Here is a 27,246-nt window from a genome sequence, read left to right on the forward strand (position 1 = left end):
CCCTGCTCCGTCTAGACGTCCGCCAAGACCGCTTTCCGGAAGCCCTTCTAGGTGCAAACGCAAGTCAAGGGACCCTACTGGTCCAAGGCGTCAACCGCCACTGCCTTCTCCACCTAGGGGCTTGGCCCCAGCAGGGGATCCTGCCACGCTCACAGGCACGGACACAGCGGCTACGGCGAAGGACACCGATGAGGCTGATGTGTTCATGACAGCGGATGGAGCAGCAACAGGCGCTGCATGACCCGCACAGGGCCTTTCCGCCAGATGAGGTTGGCTCCTTCCACCCAGTGATATCCAGTGCCTCTGAACTTTTCAACTGGTGCCTGAGGAGACGAAAAAGGAAGGGTTCCTTTATCAATGTCGCAAGTCCAGGCGGAAGACCATCATGTCCGTTCCCTTGTTGGACGATATCTGGGATGAAGGCCTAGCACTGTTGAAGAATCCGAGCACCTCCCCACCCGAGCAGAACAGGGTTGAGAAGAAACACCTGAGGTCCCAGCCTTCTCAGCCACATCATGCTCTGCTAACTCATCCTCGCCCATGGTACCCCCAGACCAGATGGGGAAGAAGCTGGATGCTATGGGGAAAAGGATTACCTATACGGCTGCCAGCACCATTAAGGCCGCTAATGCCATGGCCATTTTGTCTCGCTATGACCGGGAGCTCTGGTATAAACTGGGTCCTATTCTGGACTTCCTACCTGACAACAAGAAGGCAAAAGCTATTGAGCTGTTCCAGGAGGAGCAAATGGCGTCAGACCACGGCATCACAGTGGCAGAAGCCATCGCAAACACCGGATTCGAGGGGATTGGGTCCTCCGACGTATTCCATATCTATGATAGGTAATCATCACAGCTGTGCTGCTTCGGAAACTTTTTTCGGCGTCTGCGTCCTGCGTCGATGCGCCGTCGTCGAGGACCTCGTTCGATGTCATCCGATGTGATAAGTAGGACGCACGACGCCCGTAGCCTCAGTTCCGTTTTTTCTGCGAACGTGTTGCTTCGTGAATCTCGGTTAACGCCTCGACTCTTTGGAGTTCTGTTCTTCTCGGTTCTTCGAACCTGTTCGTTTTTGTGAAAATCTCCTTCGTGTGAAGATGTCTTCTACTTCGTCTTCGACCCCGCGTCTGGGCTTCAAGAAGTGCGGGGAGTGTGGGTCCAAGATGTCGGTGACGGACTCGCATGACGCCTGCCTCTGGTGCCTCGGGGAGGCCCACAACACGGATGACTGTATCGACTGCCAGTCGCTCACGTCCAAAGCCTTACGTGAACGTAAGAAGAAGTTGTCGGTAGGTCGGGTGTCCAAGCCCCGGAAGTCGAAGTCTGCGGGGCTTTCGACAGATGATTCGAGAGGAGACTCTTCGCGTCATCGTCAGAAGTCTCGTGGGTCTCCTTCTAGGAGTCGGTCTCACCACTCCTCGGCCTCTTCGAGGCATTCTCGGAAGCGCCGACAGCGGTCGTCTTCCAGGTCCTCTTCTGAGGACTTTGCCCGGCACGTCGCTTACCCCTCCAGCCGTGCGACGGCGGAGGAATGGGCTTCCTTCGGGAAGAAAATGCTGGCGATTCTCGAGTCGCAGGGTACTAAGCCATCCGTGCCCCCGAGTGGGGTCGGTCGTGAGAGGTTGAGAGACACCGCTCGCAAGAGGGGTCGGCACGAGTCACGGGAGAGATCCCGTTCGGACAAGGGGACTCGTTCTCGACGTACCCGTTCCAGGTCCCGGTCCTCGACGCGTTCGAGACTGTGTGCATCTGTGATGTCTTCGAGGAAGACATCGACGTCTGAGGCGTCGAGGGCGTCGACAGGCTTTCTCGAGGCTCCGGTTACGAGGAAGCCGTCGACGCTCAGGTCGTCGAAGGACACGCTCGGAGCTCCGGCTTCGAGGACTGTGTCGACGCCGTCGATGCTGGCGGCGCTGCATCTGACGTCGACGCCGATTTAATCGACGTCGACGCCAATCCTCTCGGCGCCGATTCCTGTTCTCTCGACGCCGGCGCCGATTCACTCGACGCCTTTCGAGGCCGGGGTGTCGGAGGTACCCCGTGGCAGGGGGGAACCCCCGAGGAAGGCTCTGGTTAAGAGCAAGCACTCTTGGGTGCCTTCTTTTCGCCACCTGGAATATATTTCGGAGGTGGATGAGGATTCTGATGGCCTGGTTCCTAGTCAGGTTCCAGATGAAATTCTCGGGCGATAGTCAGTTTGACGATTTGAGGCAGTCACTGCATGATGCCAGTGGACTGGACACCTCTCCGGAGGTGGAGGTTTGTAGGCCTGAGCCTGGCTCTCATGCCGATTCCTCGTACCGCCGCCTTATGGCTAGGGTTTCCGAGTACTTGGGATGGTCTGCTCCCCCAGGGGAGTTTGTGCAGGATGATCTCACGGACATCCTTGATGTTAGTCCCCCAACTGACCCGGTTGTGCCGTTTCATATGGCTCTACAGAGAAGGGTGGCGGCGGCTTGGACTGCTCCGGAGAGTCTCCCGGCGGTGGGCAGGTCCTTGTCGCGAAAATACCATCCAGCCAGTAGCGACCCCTGCTACTTGACCAGGCACCCCACTCTGGAGAGTTTGGTGGTGCAGGCGGCCACGGCCCCGGCAAAGCAGGCGTCGTACCCTACCATCCCTCCTGATAGGGAAGACAAACGTTTTGATGGCTGGGCGAAGAAAGTGTTTTCTTCTGGTGGTATGGCGCTTCAGGCGGCCAACTCCATTTGTGCCTTGTCTCGTTTCACACACACTCTGTGGAACTGTGTTGCGTTAGCGGCTGAACATATTCCCGAAGGGGACGATCGGGATGGTTTCCTTGCTATGGTCCAGGATGGTAAGGATGCCATGTGTGAGTCCGTTCAGTCGGGTTTGGACATGGCTGAATGCGTCCATGGCGGCGAGCACCGTGATACGCAGGTTTGCGTGGTTGCGGAAGTCGGGGTTTGCTCCTGATGTGCAGTCCCGGCTCCTCAACATGCCCTTTGACGGTGAACACCTTTTTGGCAGCAAGGCTGACGAGAGCCTTGAGAGGTTGCAGACCTCAAAAGCTGCAGCGAAGTTGTTGGGCGCTGCAGTTCGCCAACCTCCGCCTTTTCGTCCTATGGGACAGCAATGGAGGGGTGATTGCTTTCGCTATTACTCGTCCTTCAGTAAAGCGAGAGGAGCTGGCAGTCAAAGAGGCCAACGCAGGGGTACCAGAGGTGGACGACAGGGTACCCGTGGTGCCAAGGCCGCTCAGGCAGTTGCCTCTTTGCCCTCAGGTAACGCCGCAGCCGCTACCACTCATTCATGAGGCCATTTTCCATGGTTCGCCGGTTGAGGGAAGGCTAGCGCAGCATCTTGTAGAGTGGCGTGCCATTACTTCAGATGTGTGGGTTCGGGAGATCATAACCCACGGCTACTGTCTTCCCTTTTGGCACAGGCCTCGCGACAATCCACCGGGGAACCTCTCTTTGCAGAGTCCGGATCCGCTCCTTGCGCAGGAAATTCAAGCCCTGCTGGAGAAAGGCGCCATAGAACTGGTGCCTGTAGCGGAGAGGAACAAGGGATGGTATTCCCCTTATTTTTTGATTTCCAAGAAAGACGGGGGATTGAGACCCATCATGGACTTGCGTGGTTTGAACAAACTCCTCAGGAAGGACAAGTTCAAGATGGTTACTCTCTCAAGTCCTCCAGGCCCTTCAGCTTCAGGACTGGTTGGTGTCTCTCGACCTCAAGGATGCTTACTTCCATGTACCGATCCATCCCAAGCACAAGAAGAAGTACCTGAGGTTCGTGGTTGGTGACTCGCACTTTCAGTTTTGGGTCCTGCCGTTCGGATTGACCTCCGCCCGAGGGTTTTCACCAAGCTTATGGTGGTGGTGGCAGCGCGTCTCAGGCAAGGGGGGATTCACGTCTACCCCTACCTGGACGATTGTTTGATCAGGGGGAGCTCTCCCGAGCAAGTCCTGGATCATCTGTCCGTCACCTTCCACTCCCTTCACAGGCTGGGCTTCTCCCTCAATTTAAAGAAGTCACATTTGACGCCAACACAGCGGCTCCAGTACATCGGAGCAGTGCTCGACACTTCCCTGTGGCAGTGTTTTCCTCCCCAGGTGAGAGCTCTTCACATTCAGCAGATGGTGTACAAGTTTCAGCATGCCCAGACGCTCCCAGCGTTCGAGTTCTTGAGGTTGCTCGGCCTCATGGCATCCTGCATTCTTCTGGTGCCAGAGGCTCGCCTGCGGATGAGATCTTTGCAGTGGGCACTCAAGATGCAATGGTCGCAGTCCTCCGGCAGGATGTCGGACCCGGTTCAGGTGCCGCCCTCGGTCGCCCGGGACCTTCTGTGGTGGGCCGTCGAAGGCAATTTGATGAAGGGGGCTCCATTTTGGCTTCCCTGGCCAGAGGTGACGATCGTGACGGATGCATCCCTCACGGGATGGGGAGCTCATGCCAACGGGCTGACAGTCAGCGGTCGTTGGTCTCTGTCGGAGTCCAGACTCCATATCAATCTGTTGGAGCTGAGGGCCGTCAGGCTAGCCCCAAAGGCTTTTCTGCCGACTGTGCGAGGAAAGAATGTCCTGATCCTGACGGACAACACAGTGGCCATGCACTACCTCAACAAAAAGGGGGGGCAGAGTCACTTCCTCTGTGCAGGGAGGCGATGCAGCTCGAGTTCTGGGCCATCCAGCAGGAAGTTTCGAACTCGGCAGTTCATCTGGCCGGAGACGAAAATGTGACGGCGGACGCTCTGAGCAGGCAGAGCACGATCTCTCACGAGTAGGAGCTGGCTCAGGAGATTCTCCTGGAGATCTTCGCCCTTTGGGGGACCCCTCAAGTGGATCTCTTCGCCTCTAGTGTCAACCGGAAGTGCGAGAGGTTCTGCTCACGGGAATTTCCTCCAAAAGGAGCCTTAGGAGACGCGTTTGTGGTGGAGTGGTCATTCCCGCTGCTGTACGCGTTTCCTCCAGTCCCCGTCATCCCGCAAGTGCTGCGGAGGTTACGGAAGTTTGGTTCCCGGATGATCTTCATTGCTCCGGCGTGGGCTCGGAGGACGTGGTACCTGGACCTTCTCGACTTGTCCATCTGCCCTCCACGTCGTCTTCCCTACCGAGACGATCTGCTCTCACGGGAGGGGGGTCATGTTCTCCATCCAGAGGTCAGATCCCTCAACCTTCACGCTTGGCTTCTGAAAGGTTGAGGTATAAGGATTGAGACCTCCCTGAAGACGTGATGGAGGTGTTGCTCTCGGCCCGAAGGCCAGCAACAAAGTCTCTGTACCGTTGGCGTAAGTTCTGCGACTGGTGCAGAGTTCAGAATGTGGATCCTTTTGCATGTGACATCCCCTTGGTTCTGTCCTTTTTACTTTCTTTGACCCACAGGGGCTTGCAAGTGGGTACCATTAAAGATTACCTGGCGGCGCTGTCCATCTTTAAGCACTCGTCTGAAGAGTGTTCCTACTTTAAAATCCCTTTAATTTCACAGTTTCTGAAAGGGCTCACTAATGTGTTCCCTCCGTCACCTTTCCTGGTGCCCGGTTGGGATTTAAACCTTGTTCTTAAGTTTCTTATGGGTGCTCCGTTTGAGCCTTTGCATTCTTGCCCTTTGAGGCTATTAACTCTGAAAACTGTGTTTCTTGTTGCGGTTACTTCCGCTCGCAGAGTGAGTGAGTTACAGGCACTTTCAGTTATGCCACCCTTCACTGTATTTCATAAGGACAGGGTTGTCCTTAGAGTTCGTCCTTCTTTTCTTCCGAAGGTGGTGTCGGAATTTCATTTGGCCCAGAATTTTGTTCTTCCGGCATTCTATCCTCCTCCGCATCCTGGTAAGGAAGAGGAGAGGCTCCATAGGGTTGATCCTAGGAGAGCTTTAAGCTTTTGTTTCACGCATGTCCCGGGTCAGAGTGGACGATCAACTCTTTATTGGTTACGCTGGAAAGCGTTTGGGACAGGCTGTGACGAAACAGACTTTGTCTCGTTGGATTATTTTGACCATCTTGGAGTGTTACCGCTTGGCGGGTAAGAACCCGCCGGCTGGCTTGCAGGCCCATTCTACCAGGGGTATGGCTGCATCCTCTGCCTGCAGAGGGGTGTTCCTATTAGCAACATCAGTGATGCAGCCACCTGGGTTTCTGTACATACATTTGTACGTCACTATTCCTTCGATTCCATCCGGGGACAGGCGGTCCTTTGATCTGCTATTTGATTGGCAATTCTAAATTTTGATGATAAATTCTTTCCGTCCTCCTTGCTCTGGTACTGCTTTGGGAGTCTGTCATAGATATGGAATACGTTGGAGGACCCAATCCCCTCGAAGAACAAGTTACTTTCTTACCTGGTAACGTTCTTTCGATGGGATGGTCCGACGACATATACCATATCGCTCCCTCCCTGCCTTCCCCGCTGCAGAATTTCTTTTGCGATTGCAGCTTACGTTCCGCAAGGCTTTGTGTCTGACTGGCAGTTGACTAATGTCACACGTTCTGGGGGAAAAAACTACAACTGAGGCTACGGGCGTCGTGCGTCCTACTTATCACATCGGATGACGTCGGAGGAGGTCCTCGACGAGGGCGCATCGACGTCATCGACGCAGGACACAGACGCTGAAAAAAGTTTTTCGAAGCAGCACAGCTGTGCTGATTACCTGTCATAGATATGGAATACGTCGTCGGACCATCCCATCGAAAGAACGTTACCAGGTAAGAAAGTAACTTGTTCTTCTGTCAGATGGGAAAAAGTGTCTTCATCGACAGGGATAGCTGGAAGCCACCAACTTCAGGCCGGACGTTCAGTCTAAGGTGTTGGACATGCCATTGGTGTTGTACATGCAGAGAAAACCTGTTTGGAAAGACGGTCGACCAGTCTCTTCAAATCATCAAGACTGGCACGGAGACAGTGAAGGGAAAAACCTGGCAGGTCTCTAAGGGCTACACCACTCTTTATCAGCAGCCTTCCCACTCCACGACACAAGAGGCGTACAGAGGTTGCTCGCAGGCATACAGCAGTAGAGGACTGCGTCGGCGCCGCCCGCCGGACAGGGCCCCAGCACCGATCCAGACCTGAACCAGCCATGGACTATGGCCCCCACTTGTGCACCCTAGCGAGAGGCCGGCTGACGAGGTTCGTCAGCACGTGGATGACCATCACCACTGACAGAGGGTGCTGGATGCTCTCAGACTGGGGCACACCTTGACTTCTAAAGCAGGTGTTTTCGTATTCCCCTTGTGGCTAGACAAGAACTGTACGTGGCGCACCTGCTGCAGGATGTCCACGCCATGTTAAAAAAGGGGGATATAGAACCCGTCCCATAGTACCGCCAGGGTGTACTGCAGATACTTTCTAGTCTGAAAGAATACATGAGGGTGGAGGCAGATCCTGGACCTGCAACACCTCAACAAGTACTTGAAGTCCCAAATGTTCAGGATGGTCACGTTGCACCACAAGCTCGGTCAACGTGATGAGGCTGACTTCCTGGTGTCTCTGGAACTGGTGGATGTCTACTTCCACGTCCCCATATATCGGAAGCACTGCAAGTTGCTGCGGTTCGTAGTACAGGGGAGACGCTATCAGTTCAAGGCACCCCCCTTCAGCCTGAAATCAGCCCAAGAGTCTTCACAAAGTGTTTGGTGCCATTAGCGGTGCATCTTCATCTCGAGGGAATCCATGTCTACCCTTACCTGGATGATTGGCTAGTCCGATCCCGCTACCAGGCTCTGGCGAGCCAGCACACGGCAAGAACCGTGTGTTACCTGATGGATCTGGGATTCTCCAAAAGTCCTGCTTGGAGCAATCGCAGAACGCTCTTTTTCTGGGAGCCCGATTAAACACAGTTTAGTGACTTGCCTGGCATCTCCCTCGGAAGAGAGGATGGTAGCCATCCTAGGGAAGGTGCAGCACCTGTCGTCGGCGTGGTCAGCTACTGTGCGCACCGTCCCATCACTGTTGGACATGATGTCCTCCTTTATCAACCTCGTCCTCCTTTGCAGACTACAGATGAGACCTCTCTAGGAGTTTCTGGATGCGTGGTGGCTGCAAGTCTTGGGACAAGATCGCTCTCAGCGAGGAGTTCCGATGAGTAATACATTGGTTGGGCTTGCGCTCTCATCTCACGCAAGGGCCCATTCCAAGTCCCTCCTTACCAGGAGACTGTCACTGCAGACGACGCTTCTCTGGAAGGTTGGGGAGCTTGCACCAGATAGTTGCATGCCGGAGGCCTATAGCTGGCAGAAGAAAAGACTCTTTACGTAAATGTTGTGCATCTCCAGGCCGTTTTCTGGACCCTCAAGTCCACCCTGGCATCGCTGAGTGGCAAGATGGTGAGTATCTTTACAGACAACACCACCACCATGTTCTACATCCGAAAGCAATGCGGTCCGCGCTCCCCGGCGCTCTCCAGGGAGGCCCAGGATCTGTGGCACTGGGCCCTTCATCAGGACATGTTTCTCGTCCCTTTTCACATAGGGGGCATCAAGAACACCATCACCGACTCGCTCAGCAGGGAGCTATGTTTTTTCCATGAGTGGGAGCCTCGCCAGGACCAGGTGGATCTTCTATTTAACGTATGGGGTCAACCCCAGATCGCCTTTTAGTCAAACAGCGATGAATTCCAAGTGTCAGAAGTTCGCCAGCAGGATTCTGCAGCCGAGGAGCATGGGGGACGCATTCTCGTTCCAGTGGGAGGGACTTTTCCTATATGCTTTTCTTCTGTTCCCACTCCTGCTACAAGTGATCAACACACTTAGACAGTGTCACTGCAGGATGATACTCTTCGGTCTGGCATGGCTGCAAGCAAATTTGGTATCCAGACCTGCTACGTCTGTCGGCGGCTCCGTCCAGCAGGCTGCCAATACTTCCGGATCTTTCCCAGAGAGGGAGGGGCAATTCTGCACCACGACCCAGCATCACTGAACCTCAGGGCCTGACTTCTGAAGCCCTAGAGTTTAGACATTATTCTTTACTTGCAGAGTGTAATGACATCCTGACAATGGCCAGAGCCTCTTCAACGTTGACGTGCTGTGGCCATAAGTGGAAGCGTTTCTCTGTGTGGTGCCGGGCTCAGAAGTTTACCCCTCTGCGTGTCACAGATCCACAGATCCTACCATACCTGCTTTCCTTTGCCAAGGCTGGACGGGCTCATGCCTCTATCAAGGTGCACCTGGCCTCCATATACCGTTACAGCAGGGCACTGAGTAGGCTTCCCTGTGGTCTCAGACTCTTAAGGAGTTCCTCAAGGGCCTTTTGAGGACTTTTCGTCCGGTGAAGGCTCCTGCCCCGGCTTGGGAACTCAATGTGGTCTTGACTAAGCTCATTGGGGTGGGGGATGGTTCAACCAATGCATCAGGAATCCGCTGAAGTTTCTATCATGGAAGACAGATTTCCTCATGGTAATCACTTCGGCCAGGCGGGTTGGGGTGATCCAAGCCCTGTTGTGCAAGCAGCCATACCCATACTTGTCCTTCCACGCTTCAAGAGTGGTACTGCGTACACACCCAGCTTTATGCTGAAGGTGCCGTCGGAGTTCCACCTCAACGAGCCTTTCTTGTTACCTTTCTTCTTCCCAAATCCGTGGACACCAGTAAAGAGGGACTTCCATTCGTTGGATGTTGTTGTGCCTTGAAATTTTATGTGCCACGCATGAACAACTTCTGGAAGATTTCGTGAATTTTGGACCTGTGACTCACAGAAAGGCCTTGTCGAAGGCTTCCATCTCCAGGTGGCTCTCGACTGGCTAGCAGGCCGCTGCCGGGCCGGCTGATAGCCCACTCCACCAGAGCCATCGCAGCAACGACAGTGTTTCTTTCTGGTGTGCCCCTGCTCAACATCTGCAGGGCTGCTATGTGGAGGTCCATGCACTCCCTCACGAGGTTCTACTGCGTCAACAGGGATTCCAGTGAAGACTCCAGAGTCTGCCAAACAGTGCTATGCAACCTGTTAATTTATGGTCGGTCTGTTTCAGGGGTGAGTGTTTATTGCTTCTGTTGAGCCTTGCCACATTTCCTGGTTACGTATATGTACTGCTGTGTAATGGTTATTCATGAGCATGGGAATCCATGCCACACCCTGTGCTGGAGAAGATTTAATTACCTACCTGTAACTATTGTTCTCCAGAATGGGTCTGGCATGGATTCACATGTGAACCCTCTCGCCTTCCCCTTTGTTGCTCTTCTTGGTTCATACTGCCACTTTACGTGCTTACTAAATCTGAAGATCGCCACCAGGAGTGGAGCTTAGGGAGAGGCTCATCATTGGATGGGGGCAGTATGACCCAGAGGACAGTGATTGGTTTAGAGGAGAAATACAGTTTTAAGGCGGTTATAGATCATAGTTTTGAATCCTTTTGGTCAAATGCCAAAAGGATCGAGTCAATAGGACTTTTTTTTTGGTGGGGGGGGATTCCCCCCCAAACACCAGTTTTTCTTGTTAAAAATACCTTTTTTATGTATACAAAAGCCACACAAAAAAAATACATGTAAAAAAAAATGTCGACCCTTTTGTTTTCGGGCCTATTGATTCGATCCTTTTGGCATTCGACCAAAAGGATTCAAAACTTTAACTGGACACCTTTTAAAGCTATAGTAAAAGGGGGAATATTCATGAACATGTGAATCCATGCCAGACCCATGCTGGAGAACAATAGTTACAGGTAAGTAACTTAAAGCTTCTCCAGGCATTGCCTTATTCATTTGACAATTTAACCGCTTTTAAACTGTTTTTCGACCTGTTTTCATCAGGTTTTTCACAGATGCAGGATGCCACATGTAGATGTCTTTTGAATATCTCAGAAATGGCAATGCTGATAGTTTAAAAGGAGGTGCCCTCAAATGAAATGTTTTCAATTCCGTTGGCAGGTATATTTACTCAAACCTTTTCCCCAGTTCACCCAATCCCCAGAATTCTAGTGAGGATACAGCAAGTCATGCAGGATATTCCTGATGGCACCAGAACGTGCCTCTCAGTTTTAGATTTTAGCAGCTGTCTAATCATGAACCGATAGTGCTGCAGCCATCTTATGACTACATGTGCATGAATGTTCCAGCATCATTGGACCATAGAGGGTGGCTTCTGAGTTTAAAGAATTCAGAAACTTGGACCTTTCAGATAAATGCAAGGAAAGTGTGTTTGCATATGGGGATGTATCCTGGGTTGCCTCCGTATTGCATACCCATGAGGGCAAAAGGAAACATAATTGCTTGTTGAGCAGGAATACGGCCTGCTCTCTTTTTCAAAACTACTAACCAACTCTTGCCTACTTGCTGCATTTGTCAAAATCGGCCCACCCACATGCTTTATTTGTGAGTGCGTCTTGCTCAGATACAGTGGGTCCTGAGGATACCAGGCCAACCCACAGGATAGTAAAGGAACTCTTGGACGACCATATGCTGCCCCTTATTCTCAAAACGATTCAATTGTGGGTGCCGACTACTGCTAGCAAAATTGATGGCTCACCCTTTTGAGCCAATGCACCAGACTGAGTTAAGGTATATTTTGTTCTTGTTCTAATGTGAGAAATCTCTGGTTTTGTGATTAAAGAACTTTCTCCGCTTCTACGAGGGCAAGGCTGTACTATCGTCCAACCTCAAATTCCCATTTAAACAAATCCATAGTTTGCCAACATTCGTTTCCAATGCCTCCTGCCAGACAGTGAGCTCTCTGTATACTCTTGATGTGAAGCTTGATCTCAAGACCTGCTTGGACAGGTCTAAAGACTTGCGCAATATGACCTAGCTGTTTGTTTTAGTCGGTGCAGCTGCCATGAGTTGTGCTATTTCAAAGGGGAGACTAGCTAAATGGACCCCTTCCTGCATTGCACAAAACTAAGATGTAAACAGCAGTTTAAATGTGAAGTCTGGCGAAGGGCATACGCAACTTAACCTGAGCAAGAGGTTTAGTCAACATGATAGTTTATGATAGTTTATTTATATAGCGCCTGTACACAATGTGTTTCAAAGCACTTCACAGCAAGGGAGGGAACAAGGGAAAATACAATGACACTCTTACAGGACATTAACAGTAAGGATGTGAAATTAACTATCGTACTCGGCCTGATGACATTTCAGATAGTCAAGAGCTAATACCTAGATAAGGAAGGGAGGGCGAGAGTGAGAAAAAAATGGAAACAGACTGGCAACTACCGCACTAGGCCTAACATTTCTGGTAGTGCTGGAGAAAAACAAAAGGCGAGGGAGAGGGGTGCAGAAAGGGAGGGGAGGAACAAAACAAGCCACTATCATACTAGGCCTGACAACACTTCAGATAGTGCTGGGGGTGGGGGAGACAACTAAGGAGAGGTGGGAGGAGACAGATGAGGTTGCTATCATACTAGGTCCAGGGACAATTCTGATAGAGTAAATGCATAGATGAAAGTAAGGGGAGGAGGGGAGGAGATAGGAAAAGGGAGAAAGGGAAAGGAGGAGAGAACAGAGAGTAAGCAGTCAAAAAGAGTGGAGAAGCAAGAGGGGAGAGTGTATACAATTGCAGAAGTCAGTAGTAACACATAATGTTTCAAGCCAGGATACAAGATGAAGATGGGAACAGCATGGTTCAGGGCCACCATGAGTACAAGATGCAAAGGAAGTCCAGCGAGAGAGTTGAGAAAGGGTGACGCACCGTGAATCAATGAAGTCCATAAAAGTCAAATCCAGCTTTGGCCACAAGATGGTGATGGTGAAACCAGAATGTATCTGGACAGATTCCTGCATAAGTAGGCCAGAGGGGGAGGGGGGAGAGCAGGGTAGAAGAATCAAGCAAAACAGGCAACAACTATGTGTGAGAAGGGGGGCACAAGGGAACATCACGGGGGGGACCAGAGGGGTTGGGGTGGCCTGTGGGGACAGAGGGAGTAAACACATGTTGGTGCATGCTTACCTGCTGTCTGAGCAGGGGGTCAGGCCCTGGGTCCTCCTTGTCCAAAAAGTGGAATTGCCCTTTTCTTTGTCTGCCCTTAGCTTCGGACGCCCGGGCAGAGATGCCCTTGATCTAAAAGTTAAGAGCAGGAAGGAAGAGGCAGGGCTAAGGAGGTGGGTGGTGCATAGGCCAGGTAACCTAGATTCACCTGAACCTGCTCCCCATCTGCCAAGAAGGTGGGTGGTGCTTAGTCCAGGTGGAGAGCATTCTTTTCACTTTATGGTAATACGTTGTGTGCATTGTATACTGCTTGTTAATCTATTCAGAACATTTGAATCTATGAGAGATCTAATAATGCAAAACACAAAGTTGTATTGCTTGTAATTTTAGTTCTGCAGAGTAGGTATCGTTCATTGATTCACATGCGACTCAGCTGTTCCTGTCAAGGCTCAAATGCTCTTTAGTAATACCGGTCACTTTGTGCTCTTAAAATTATGAAGATAGCCTCGGGGCGGAGCGAAGGGGTCATAGGGCAAAAAAAAACCAAAGACGTTTGATAGGCTGTATGGGACATGCAGTTTTCTTTCTTTAACTGCTGTTCAACAGCTATACTGAAGATTCCCAGCCTGATGATGGGGTGTTATTCAACGCATGTGAATATGTGAAAGATATAAACACTTGTGATCTATAGTTAGAAGCAAAAACAATGTTTCAAATGGATTATTTCCTCCCACGTATTCCTCATCTTGTGACATTCGTATTTGCCAGCTTTGCTGCTTTGGGAAGAAATTTCGGCAGAAGGCGCTGTGCACGAGGTCGTGGCGTCGATGTCCCTCGACGGGCTGCGTACCCTGTCGACATCACTGTTAGTATAAATAGCTTGTACCGCGCCCGTTGGCTTCATTTCCGTTTTTCCGATTGCTTCGCTCACGAGAACGGTGCGCTTCGAATTTCTGTCAGGAAATGCCATCTTCATCTACTCCTTCTACACCCAAGACTGGGTTCAAGAAATTTATCGACTGCGGTTCGAAGATGTCGATAACAGATCCTCACTGCATTTGTCTTTGGTGCCTAGGTTCAGATCATGGAACCGGTGACTGTGGCTCCTGTCAGTCGATGACGGAGAAGGCCCTTCGTGAGATGAAAGGTAAACTGGCGGTGGGGCGGGATGCTTCTAAGGCCCCCTCGAAGGCCTCGTCAAAAACACATAAAAAATCATCTGATTCGAAAGATTTGCAGCATCACAAAAAACACTCTAAGAGATCCCGATCTCGTAGTAGATCGAGGCGCTCTTCATCTTCCTCTTCTAAAAGAGTTAAAAGGAGACATAGATCTCCCTCATCATCATCTGATACATCGACCGAATTGTTACGACGCCCAACTAAATCGCCAAGGAAATGGGAAGACTTTAGAAGAAAGATGATGGAGGTCTTTGAGAATGTGGCCTCAACCCCCTCAAAGAAGCCTCAAAAGAGCCAGACCCCGGTCGCTCCGTCGGACGACACAGGGAAGTCAGGAACTACTGCGGTAAAACCGAGTAGTATGGGTGAAACTCGTAAGACTCCAGTCGACGCCAAGTCGTCAAGGAATCCTCGAGAGTCGAGTGTTTCCCCGACACCACATAAAAAACAGAAGTTGTCGAAAACATCTGCAACTTCGTCAACACCATCAGCGCCGACAGCTTCGACATCGAAGCCTAAAGCGTCTTAGACACCTTTGTCGAAGACTCCATCGGTGTCGTCGAAGATTCCTTCGATACCTTCGAAGGATCCTTCCATTCCTTCGACAAAAACTCATGAACAAGACAGTAGATTTACTCCATTACCAAAATCAGACTTTTTTTAAGTCTATGTCTTCGATATTTGAAGAAAGTGGCTCTGAAGATGAGGAGGTTTCTCTTTTGGAGTGCAATATGGCACTAGACAGGTTCCAGAGGAACTAATAGACCCAGAGTCTAAAATGAGAGACCTGTGCGAGACTCTTCACTCTGCTAGTGGCATTGATACGTCACCTGACCTCGAGTTTGCGAGACCTGACCCTGCAGAACAAGCAGATTCAGGGTACAGGAGTTTAATGGACAGAGTGGTGGAATATATGGGTTGGGGTAGAGCCTCACCCACCTTTGATCAGGATGACATGACAGACATTCTAGATCGGGGCCCCCAGAAGGATCCAGTTCTCCCCTCCTGACAACATTGCTGCAGTAAACAGTAATTTTCCTAAGAAGTATAGAACTTCTACTTCTGATCCTGAGTATTTGAACAGACATCCCACTCCAGAAAGTCTGCTTATTCAGGCTGCGACTACAAAACAGACTGCATATCCAACCATCACTCCGGATAGAGAGTATAAGAAGGTAGATGCTTGGGCCCGTAAAGTTTTTACTTCGGGTAGCATGGCCTTAAAGTCAACTAACGTAACCTGTACCCTGGCCAAGTTCACACATATCCTGTGGGACTGCATTTCGGCGGTGGCTGAACATATTCTGGAAAGCGAGGAAAGGGATGGCTTCCTGAATATTGTCAAAGACGGGAAGGAGGCAATGGGGGAATGTCTCCAGTCTGGACTGGACACTGCTGAAAGTATCAGCAGGTCCATGGCTTCAAGCACAGTGCTACGCAGATTTGCGTGGTTGAGAAAGTCAGGGTTTGCAGCAGATGTGCAGGCCAGACTTCTCAACATGCCTTTTGATGGCTTGAGGCTGTTTGGTTGTAAGGCTGATGAAAGCCTAGAAAGACTACAGACCTCAAAAGGGGCAGCTAAATCCCTTAGTGCCTTCATGCGACAGCCTCAGAAACCCTATTCGGGCTCATCCTCCTGGAGGGGTCGTCCTTTTCAGTACTACTCCTCTTTTGGTAGAGGAAGAGGACAGGCCTTTCAAAGAGGCAAAAGAAATTTCACTCGTGGTGGACGAGGAAAGACTACAAAGCCATCCTCAGGAACGGCATATTTACCCTCAGCCGCTCCTGCAGCCGCCTCCAAATCACTCTGAGCCCTTATCACACAAATCCTCAGTGGGAGGCAGAATCTCTAAGCATCTGAAAGAATGGAGGGGCATTACTTCAGATGCTTGGGCACTGGAAACAGTAGCTCTAGGTTACTGCCTTTTCTAAAAAGGCCTCAGGATCATCCACCGGGAGCCAACTCTGCCAAAATTCCAGACCCGCTCCTGTTGCAGGAAATTTTAACCCTGCTAGAGAAAGGTGCAATAGAACATGTACCTGTAGCGGAGAGGAACAAGGGTTGGTACTCCCCTTATTTTCTCATCCCAAAGAAGGACAGAGGATTGAGACCCATCTTGGACTTGAGAAACTTGAACAAGTTCCTCAGGAAGGACAAGTTCAAGATGGTAACCCTTTCACAGTTCCTTCAGGCTCTCCAACTCCAAGACTGGTTGGTATCATTGGAACTTCAGGATGCTTACTTTCATGTGCCAATCTATCACAGGCACAGAAAGTACCTGAGGTTCGCAGTCGGCGGTTCTCACTATCGGTTTCAAGTTCTGCCATTCGGGCTGACCTCCGCCCGAGGGTTTTCACCAAGCTGATGGCGGTGGTGGCAGTGAGTCTCAGGAGAGGGGGGATTCACGTCTACCCCTACCTGGACGATTGGTTGATCAGAGCACGTTCTCCCGAACAAGCTCAAAAACATCTGTCGATCACCTGTCACTTGCTTCACAAACTGGGCTTCTCCCTTAACTTCAAGAAGTCCCACATGATACCATCCCAAAAACTCCAGTTTATCGGAGCAGTTTTGGACACTTCCTCGGGAAAAACCTCGCCTCACGAGATGAGAACTCTACACATTCTGCAGATGGTAACAAAATTCCAGAATGGCCAGCATCTGCCGGCCTTTGATTTTCTGAGGTTCCTCGGCCTCATGGCATCCTGCATTTTTCTGGTGCCAGAGGCCAGATTGAGAATGAGATCTCTTCAATGGGACCTCAGGACTCAGTGCTCTCAGTTCTCGGGGAGTATGTCTGATCTTCTGCAAGTCCCGAGTGCAGTTGCTCAGGATCTACTCTGGTGCGCTTGCAACGACAACATCCTCAAAGGAGAATCTTTTTGGCAACCATGGCCGGAGATAACAGTAGTAACGGACGCCTCACTCACAGGGTGGGGAGCCCATAACAAGGATCTGACAATCAGCGGTCATTGGTCTCCATCGGAGTCCAAACTACACATCAAGCTATTGGAACTGAGAGCAATCAGACTAGCGCTGAAGGCCTTCCTGCCCTCTGAACAGGGAAAGAATGTCCTGATAATGACGGACAACACAGTGGCCATGTACTACCTCAACAAGAGAGGAGGCGTAGGATCACTACCACTGTGCAGAGAGGCAATGCAGCTCTGGTTCTGAGCAATACGAGAAGGAATCTCTCTACCAGCAGTTCACCTAGCCGGAGAGCGGAACACGGTGGCAGACGCTCTGAGCAGGCAGAGCACAGTCTCCCACGAGTGGTAGTAAGCTCAGGAAGTCCATCTGGAGATCTTCGCCCTTTGGGGAACCCCTCAAGTGGATCTGTTCATGACCACGGTAAACCGGAAGTGCGAAATACAGTACTGCTCAAGGGAATTTCCTCCGAGAGGAGCTCTGGGAGACGGGTACATGGTGGACTGAAAGTTTCCTCTACTGTACGCGTTTCCTCAAGTCCCCGTGATTCCTCAAGTAATCAGGAGGTTGAGAAAGATCAGGAAAACCATGATTCTAATTGCCCCGGATTGGGCCAGGAGGACGTGGTACCCGGACCTTCTGGACATGTCCATCTGCCTTCCAATACGTCTTCAGGAAAGAGGATCTTCGATCACAAGAGGAAGGCGCATTCTCCATCCAGAGGTCAAGACACACCACCTTCACGCATGGTTTCTGAGAGGTTGAGCTACAAGGATTGGGATCTTCCGGATGACGTAATGGAAATTTTGCTTTCGGCCAGAAGGCCAGCAACAAAATCTTTGTACCGGTATCATCGGAACAAATTCAGTAACTGTTGCAAAGATAAGGATGTGGGCCCTTTTCAATGTGGCACCCCAATGGTGCTCTCTTTCCTATTGCATCTAGCCAATCTGGGGCTCCAGATCGAAACAATTAAAGGATATCTTGCTGCGCTGTCCATTTTCAAGCGCTCCTTTCTTACTTCAAAATTCCATTAATAATTCAATTCCTGAAAGGGTTTACTAATGTGTACCCTCCAGTCCCCTTTCATGGCCCAACTTGGGATTTAAATCTAGTACTTAAGTTTCTAACTTGTATACCATTTGAGCCTCTGCACTCCTGCCCATTCATGCTTCTAACACTAAAGACTGTCCTTCTTGTAGCCTTAACATCAGCCCGCAAGGTTAGTGAACTACAGGCTCTCTCATGTAAACCCCCATATACCACGTTTTACAAGGACAAGGTAGTTCTTAAAGTTAAACCATCTTTCTTACCAAAAGTAGTTTCTTACTTCCATTTGTCACAAAAAATCATATTACCAACATTCTATCCTCCTCATTTTGGCAAAGAAGAGGAGAGACTGTATAGACTGGACCCCAAAAGGGCCCTCAGTTTTTACATTTCAAGAATGTCAAAATTACGTCAAGATGACCAACTCTTTGTGGGTTATATAGGTCATGAATTGGGATTAGCGGTGACAAAACAAACTATATCCTGCTGGATCATTCTGCTATAATTGAGTGCTACAGATTAGTGGGAAAAATCCACCGGATGGGCTACGAGCCCATTCCACAAGGGGAATGGCTACTTCTGCGGCTTTGAAGAGGAGTCCCTGCAGCAGATATTTGTTCAGCTACAACATGGGCATGCATGCATACCTTCATCAAGCATTATTGCTTAGATGCCTCCTCCTCCAATGAGGGTTTATTTGCCAAGGCGGTACTTCATTCCGTCCATGAGAACAATAATACTCCCACCTCCAAATTTACCACTGCTATGGGAGTCTATCACAAGATGAGGAATACGTGGGAGGACACAATTCATTCAAAGAACAAGTTACTTACCAACTGTAACGTTCTTTCGACTGGATGTTCCTCCCACGTATTCCTCATCGACCCTCCCAGCCTGCCCCGCAGTACAGTTTGCGTTTCTTACACTTTCCTCTCACGAAGAGTCTATCAGCCATGAGGCACGCCTAGGTGTTCCTCGAATATTTCCTCTCAAAAAACAGAACTGAAGCCAACGGGCGCAGAACGAGCTATTTATACTAACAGTGACGTTGACACGGTACAGAGCGCATCGAGAGACATCGACGGCAAGACCTTGTGTACAGCACCCTCTGGCGAAAACAAAATTCCGAAGCAGCGAAGCTGGCAAATACGAATATCAGAAGATGAGGGATACGTGGGAGGAACATACAGTCGAAAGAACGTTAGAGTTGGTAAGTAACTTGTTCTTCTTTTCTCTACCCCGGTCCCCTCCTGGGTGCCTGCCTCGATTGCTTGGCCAAAGCTGCCCCTTGGTGACCGTGCTTTATGTAGGAAAACAAGGACAGCTCTTTAACTACAGGACTAGGAAATTCCTATTAATTTGGTATGCTGTCTCCAGGTGGGACCCACTCATGTCTTATACAGGGCATGGTTCCTCGATTCTCACCCTGCATGTTCCCATCTTGCCTAGAATGTATCCTCGGCCTCTAAGCTACAGCAGGAAGAATGCACCCACATTCCCTTTTTGCATCAGTCTTGGGGCCAGCCTACACTTCCGTTTTGTGCTGGCACGAACTTCAGCTCTATGTTCTCATGGTCTTTGCTTCCTTTCCTTTCTGTCAGTATCACAGTGTAGCGCTTATCCTCTGTACCTGGTACTTCAGAGGAAGTGAAGTTACAGAGAATAGAAAGATGAAGGACTACAGGACCTTGTGGACATCTAGAATGCTGGTAGCTAATGCCATGGGGCAATCCATATGTAGCAGTTACAATTTGTTGGCTCTGTTTTGTGTTGCATTAAAATCTTGGTCCTTCCCTTATCTGGAATGACTCTTCATTTTATAGACTTTTTCGTAATAATGTCTAACTACAAAAGGGTGAAAACTAGACATGGATTTCCTTTGGTTCCACTTTGCAATAATGTGCATGTTCCTGTATTTACATTGTGCTGTCTGAATGAAACGTATTGATCAGTAAAACGTGAAATGCAATTCTTATACTTTTGTTATGCTAGGTACAGACCCTACCGTGGCCGCAGAACACCCACCAAGAGATGTGAAAGTGTTGAACGCATTGAAGACCTTGGCACTTCTAGGAAGAGGTGTACAATTTCTGAAGCTGGGGAAGGAGAAAGATGCACTGATGAATCTGCAGCTCTGCTTGCAGTTGTCTCCAGGTATCTTCTACAGTCAATAGATTGGGGAGAGGGCAAAAGGAGTTCAATAGTACCCATGTCGACAATGCAGAATGCACGTTCCAAGGGAACCTTTATTTTTATTGTGCAATATTCTCATCAGTAGGACCAATAAACCTAAAAGACCTGATTTGAGGGAACAATAAAATGAAACCACTAGATGACTTCCATCACTTGGTTTTCACCCAGGTAGCACTAGGGGGGCACCTTCAGTTCATGTTTTCCCTCTAGACAGAATTCTCTCCTCTTGCCAGGGTAAGTGGGCAAAGCTCTAAGTTACTTTAAGACCCCGTTCGTCGCAGGAGAATATGATTTGTTTCCTCAGCGTGGGTGTGTGCAAGCCCGCCCTCTGTATTGGAGTGCTACTTTGTAACAGTGGGGACTGGGTGAAACAAGCACACGTGAGACTTACTGTGAAATGTTTCCTCCAGCATCAATGGCAAAATCTGCTTGCTCTCTTGAGAATACTGCAATTTGTTCAAGGGCTTATGAATCAAGCCAAGACCCCTTGTGGGGGGAAGGAACATTTTCTTAACTGGAATTGTAGTTTTCTAATGAAAGTACCCTCACAAATAATTCACTTTCTGCCGAAGCATAGTTGCATACACAAACAGGTACTGCAAATGTCCTTGTGCCTAGGATGGATTCTGCTTACTAAATTTACCTCCAGAAACAGGGCTTCCTTTTGTTGTCCTCGGAACATATATGTAATCAGTCGCAATTTTAATTGGTTGGTTTAAATGAAATGTTCTTTTCCAAACACATTTCTTTTCTGAACATTCAAGCAGTGGACATTGGAACTACATATTCTTTCACAAGAACTATGAGAGAGGCCTCCTTCTGGATTTATGAGACATCCAGTTTACCTTAATTGTAGACAGATTGTTTGTATGATGTTGATGATCTTGCAAATGTAATATTATATCATTCTTATAAACTTACAAATGTTGATAAAGCAACCTCATCGGACATTCCACGGGTCATAACAACCAGCAGAGCTTACAGACTATTCAGAACACTACACTGCAAGCCCAACAGGTGTGAGGAGCATGCCAATAGCCATGTCCCTGCAACTGCTCAGACATATTTCTACTGGCTACCATCACTAGAACCCTGCAAGCCATATTAATGTAAGCACCAAAAGCTGTGTGGGCATTATCCTGAGGAAGTAGAGAATGCTATATAGACCTATAAAGGCATTATTTGTAGACTGCGTTCCGAGCATTCTGATATCGGAAGCAGACAAGGAAATGGAGAGAATCTCTCTGCATTCAGAAAGCGTAAAACAATTTCCTAGCACGATCACTTAAGACACTCCTTGCCTTGGTGATGATTTTTTTAAGGGACCTTCAGAGTTACAGCCACAATCAATTTAACTCACCTGAGTGGAAGCTAAATCATAGAAAATGTTTTACACTTTAGAGAAATAATTTATTTTTATAGTACACCTAATGCATGGTCATGTTAAAACATGTTTAGTTCAACCAGGTTTACATTTGAAATGGTTACCTTATCACGCAAACTTTATTTAAATACTACAGAATAAAACCAAATATGATTGACTGTCGTGATTTGTCTACTTGTTTTCTTATTTTAGTTATAAAGCGCTTCACGCCGAAGTTCTTTACAATTAATGAGATAGTGCATGAAGTGATGTGATGACATAAATTAACAAAAAAGCAGAACAAGAAGAGAAGAAAACGGTTCCACGTGATATTTTCGAATATTGAAGGCTGCATGCCAAAAAGAGGTAATTTTTTTTCCAGCCAATTTGGTGCGGCCTTCAATATTTGCAAATAGAAACCCCCTCCTTCCACACACACACACACACATCCCTACACACCTGCACACACACGCACACCTACACAAACACACCTACACACGTCTTTCTAAAATGTCGGTACAGTAAAAAAGATTTTTTTCAGTCACTACCAAGAAAACGATAAAGGATGAAATGCAGTGTTGAGCCAGAAAAGAAAACAAGTTAAAGTCCAGCAGTGATGCGAAAATGCAGGACGAAAGTCAAACTAGCCTCTCCCCGAACCTTCATTGGCAGCTAAGGAGGAAATTAAAGTTTAAAAATACAAAAACCACAATTACACAAATATATATACCTGTTACAACTATGTTCTAATAGTCTTATTGACCTAAGGAGGGGTTGCTGTCGCTTGGGATTGCAAGCTTACCCAAATTATGCACCCTAATGAGCCATTGGCCTATATTAAGTGTTCCTTTTTAAGGAGCATACTTTATTTTCTGCCGTCAATATGTGAGGTTTTATTTAAGCCATATGCGTTTAAGTATTGATGAAACAAAATAAAATTAGGGTTTTTATATTGGTAGTCTGTCGCTTGACCAACACTAAAGACGGTAAACTAAAGATACTAGAAATCTAGTATTGCCCGCACAGTGCTTATAGCTGGAGTGCTGGGTTTTTGAGCTGCTTGATTAATGCCAACGTCGGGGCAGCATAGCTCGGCCTTGTCTCTACAGGCCAGTCACATTGTATAGAGAATATCCCAGAGGATTGTTACAGATCAGTACTTTGATTCGGTGTGATGAGTTATTCTTTTGTGCTGCATGCTAATGTGATCAAATAATTATTTTGTGATTTGTAGATCACCGTGAAGCTACATTTTATCTGCTAAATGTTTTGTGGAAGCTCAACAGGAAACAGGAAGCTGCAAGCTACTGGCAGAGGGTTCAAAGCAATTTACCAACAACCAATGGGAAGCAAGAGAATGCATGCAGGTATGCTGGTACATTTTCTATCTACAATATTGCCCATCAAGACTCTACCCTGTTGAATTGCAGCATTGTTGCCAGTGCCATACAAATATGTAGGAGCTCAGTAACGGTTATTAAGTTAAGAATGGGCCTCATTTAGAGTCTACCGGTCCGGAATTAACGGTGGTGGTAAACCCGCCGCCACCGTTGTCTCTGGGCCGGCAGACTACCAGTTCTACATGTCGGTGGTGTCAGTCCCGCCAGGTCTGACTCGGTGGGAGTAACGCCACCCGCCTGCAAACACAAATGGAAACACCAGCACCGTTATTTACGGGGCCAATGTTTCCATGGTCCCCATCACCCTAGGGTCCTATCGGACTCCATGGAAATGGGGATTAACGGAATTCCGCCTCCGGAATTACCGGGTCACCAGGGTTTTAATGCCCTCGTGATTCTGGCAATCACGTAGGCGGTAACGCACTACGAGACCGGTGGCAGCCTGCCGGTTTTTCCTGCACAGCAACCGCTGGACCCGTAAAGAGACCCAATGTCTTTGTTACCATTTGTATTTACTGGGAAACAAGATATCTCGAGCAGAAACGCATGCAGAAAAACAAAGGAATCATGCATGCAGATCCTTGCTGAATCAGAGCACAAGTAAAGAGGAATGGTCCGGTTGGTAGAGGCGGGGCGAGTCGGGACATACAAAATGTGAACCTCTGGAGAGTATACAGCTGAGAAGTTGCCAGAGAATGACCTTGTGGCTTGTTAGGCCAACAAAGAGTAATCATCATGGGCAGACAATTGCTACGGTGTGGTCATAAGTACGATTGTTAACATAGATTCCTTTGTGATCCAGTGTTGCAACACAAAATAAGCGTTCTTTACATTTGGTGCCCAGTGATTGGAGATAGGCCACAAGTCTATGTGATTGTCAATTGGCCTTTGGGTGAAGTAGGATATACCTCTGGCCAATTTATGTTTAATTATGCTTGTTTTCAAGCGCCACCGTTGTTACGTCTTGTTTAGGTAAGCCATCAGTCAAATTTAGAACAAAAATCCTGGAAAGTTATACCTTAAGGAGGACCGAAGTGTGGAGGCAAAAATATGCAATGGGAGTAGTCCAAATTAATCTTGCTAACACACTATGAATAGAATTCTATGCATAACAGTGAATTTCAAGAATTGGAGATCGCATGCTGAGCTTAATTCATGCACACATCATTAATTGATGTCATGTTAGGTACATCAAAGAACACAGGAAAAAAATATACCCAGGCAGATTCTCAAAACTGTGCATGAACGATGTGCAGTGCATATTCACCCTGCATTGTGCATGCTGTCGTAGGCCACAAAGGATCAACGGTCGACTTGGGATCCAAATAGGTTCCAAACCAATTCCTGTATTCAGTTCATAACCCACGGATTGGAGCTAAGATGTAGGTCGACAAAGCAAGGATGCCTCCCCATATAATACTGTAAGGTGAACAAAACAGTTGGGATGGATATTCTAAATAAATCCCAATCTACAGTTCGACAATTTAAAAACCAAACAGCCTAGTGTACAACAGTTTGTAATCAAGGTTGAGTCCTCCTGAAAGAATCATGCCTTGCCAATCACAGGTCCTTTAGCTTCTCAGCCTCTGGAACCCTTCTGTGGTTGATGGTAAAGCTCTCCTTCCTAAGGTTTGGAACTCGTGATTAAGATACAGTTGATTGCTGTCTCGCCCCTGCCATCTTATGTCGGGGAGGGGGTCGGGGGGAATTCTGAAGCTGGCCTCTGGCTTTTGTCATTGAAGTGCCAATCTTCCCCTGGTTTAGATCATTCTCAGTGAGCCCCTCTGGCTCAGATTCCAAGTGAGACCCCCAGCTCGGATTCCCAGCGAGACCCTTCACTTGGTTCTGATTGCCAATGAGACCCCTCACTTGTCTCTGATTCCCAGTGACCCCCCCCCCTTTGGCTCAGATTCCCAGTGGACCCCCCCCCCTTGGCTCAGATTCCTTGTGAGCCCCCCCCCCCCCTGGTTCGGATTCCCAGTGAAGCCCCCGTCCCCCCCGTCCCCGCCCGGCTTGGATTCCCTGTGAGGCCCCACCCAGCTGGGATTCCCTGTGAGGCCTTCCCAGCTCGGATTCCCAGGGAAGCCCTGCTTGGACTGCCAGCAGAGACCTCCCTTCCTGGACTGACATTGGAAATCACCCTTCTCGGACTGCCAGTGGAATCCTCCCAGGTTGGTCTTTCAGCAGACTTCCTGGCTAGGATAACTAGCGGGAAATCCTTGCTCTGAGGACCCCCTGACTCTGCCTCCAGCAGAGGCCACTGTGGTTCTGCCTCCTAGTGGATACCCCCTGGGTCCCTATAGAGACCTCGGGATCTGCCTCCCTGTGGAAAACCCCCCTTCCGGCTTTCCCTCCCAGTGGAGATCCCCCCTTCCACCCGGCTCTGCCTCCGAGCAGAGATCTCTTGGCTTCGACTCCCAGCATAGACCTCCTGGCTTGGATCTCTATCAAAGAACATCTGGCTCGGACAACCAGCAGAGACCTCCTGGCACAGACCGCCATGGAAGACCTCCTGGCTTAGAATGCCAGCACAGAGATCCTGGCTCGGATTGCCACCGCCAACCTCCTGGCACAAAGACTTCCTGGCTCAGACTCCCAATGGAGACCTCGTGGCTCAGGCACCACCTGGCTGGGGCATCCAGCAGATACCCCCCCTGGCTGTGACCCCTAGCAGAGAGCTCCTGACTGGGACTCCGAGAAGAGACACCTTCATCAGAGACCTCCTAGCTCTGACTCCAGCAGAGACTTCCTAGCTCTGAGATGTCCTGGCTGGGACTCCCAGCGGAGAGCTCCTGGCTGGCACTCCCAGAAGAGACATCTTGGCTCGTATATCACATGGCACAGACTCCCAGCAGAGACCTCCTGGCTTGGTCTCCAGTGGAGATTTTCTGCTGACGGATTGTCAGTGCAAACATCCTGGCTCGGATTGCCAGCTTGGACCTCCTAGCACAGAGACCTCCTGGCTCAGACTCTCAATGGAGAACTCCTGGCTCAATTGGGCTCCTGGTGGAGACGTCATGGCTTGCTCAGTGTCCTGGTGGAGCCGTCCTGGCTCGTGCTCCCAGAAGAAACCTCTTAGCTCAGTGATCTCCTAGCTCAGATTCCCAGCATAGACCTCCTGGCTCAGACTCTCCACAGAGACTTCTTGGCTCAGAGATCTCTTGTAATGGACTCCGAGCAGAGAGCACTTGGCTCAGAACCCTCCTAGCTCATACTCCCAGAGGAGACATCTTGGCTCAGAAACCTTGTGAATCGGACTCCAAGTAGAGACCTCTTGGGTCGAATTTGAGAAATTCTGGCTTGGACACCTCCTGGCTTAGATACCCAAAGGAGACCTCTTGGCTCAGACTACCAGAGAAGACCTCTTGGCTCAGAGCGATCTTTGCTCGGACTAGCAGCAGAGACCTTCTGGTTCGGGCTTCCAGTAGCGATCTCCTGGCTTGGGCTTACAGTGGAGACCTTCTAACTTGGGCTCCCAGCTGAGACATCCTGGCTCGAGCTCCCAGCTGAGGCCTCCTGGCTCAAGCTCGCAGCAGAGACCTGGCTCGGGCTCACAGTGGTGAACTCCCTGCATTTGCAGGGCAAGCCCCTGGCCTGCGCACGCTGAGCAGAGTTTCTGGCCAACGCTCGCAGGGCAGAGGCCCTAGCATGTGCTCTCAGCTCAGGCTTCTTGGCTCAGATTTGTCCTTGGTGGGCTTGCCCTTCCCACCAGAATGCGGACCACAGACTCTGGCTAGCCTCTGTCTAATTCACTCTTTTACTTTCCTCTGGTTGGTTAAGCTTTTTGGCCCCTTCAATCTCCCTGACTAAGTTACCATGGCTAGCCACTTCTCCAGCACTTGTGCGGTTTCTAGACCTCACTCCGTTCACCATTTCCCTTCTGAGCACATCTTCTAGCACTTGGCCTTCTTGGCTTGGCTAATGCTGGGTTTCAACTTTGGACCCCAGTCCACTTTCTCCTCTGTCTTCAACCTCTGGCTGCCTCTAACCTCCTCCTCCTCGCACCACTTTTCTATTCCAACCTTCTCCTCTTTCAACTCTCCTCCTTTTTCCTCCAACAGCGCCATCATTTCCCTTCTATTGCTTCCTTCCTCCCTCTCTCTGGTCTGGCCCTCCGCCCACGGTATCCTCTACCTGGCGGTACTTCCTTCGTCGTCCTCTCTGATCCAACTCTGTCCTCTCCCTGGTGTGCTCCCTCCTCCTCATCCTTCATGGCTTCACACACCTCTGATGATGGAACAATCATGATCTTATCAGGGACACCTAGGTCCTAATGGCTATGGATAATTCGGGGTTGGATGTATTGGTCCCTTGCCTGG

General features: G+C 49.5%; 1 protein-coding gene across 2 annotated transcripts in view; it reads left to right on the plus strand.

The window, feature by feature from the left end:
* FANCG (FA complementation group G) overlaps positions 1-27,246 on the plus strand; it is a 574,353-nt gene that overhangs the window by 538,451 nt on the left and 8,656 nt on the right. Inside the window, exons 12-14 of one of the 2 annotated variants that reach the window (XR_011280595.1) lie at positions 19,964-20,125; positions 21,741-21,893; positions 22,762-22,893. Coding sequence is in view for 1 of the 2 variants with exons in the window: in XM_069626811.1 (XP_069482912.1) it covers positions 19,964-20,125; positions 22,762-22,894 (295 nt within the window). In the remaining variant the exon portion in view is untranslated. Of the gene's footprint in view, positions 1-19,963; positions 20,126-21,740; positions 21,894-22,761; positions 22,895-27,246 lie in introns of those variants that run through there. The other variant, XM_069626811.1, reaches the window with a different exon arrangement.

The sequence above is a fragment of the Ambystoma mexicanum genome, chromosome 6p (genome assembly GCF_040938575.1).
Source record: "Ambystoma mexicanum isolate Mex_15411 chromosome 6p, UKY_AmexF1_1, whole genome shotgun sequence".
NCBI classification, from domain to species: domain Eukaryota; kingdom Metazoa; phylum Chordata; class Amphibia; order Caudata; family Ambystomatidae; genus Ambystoma; species Ambystoma mexicanum.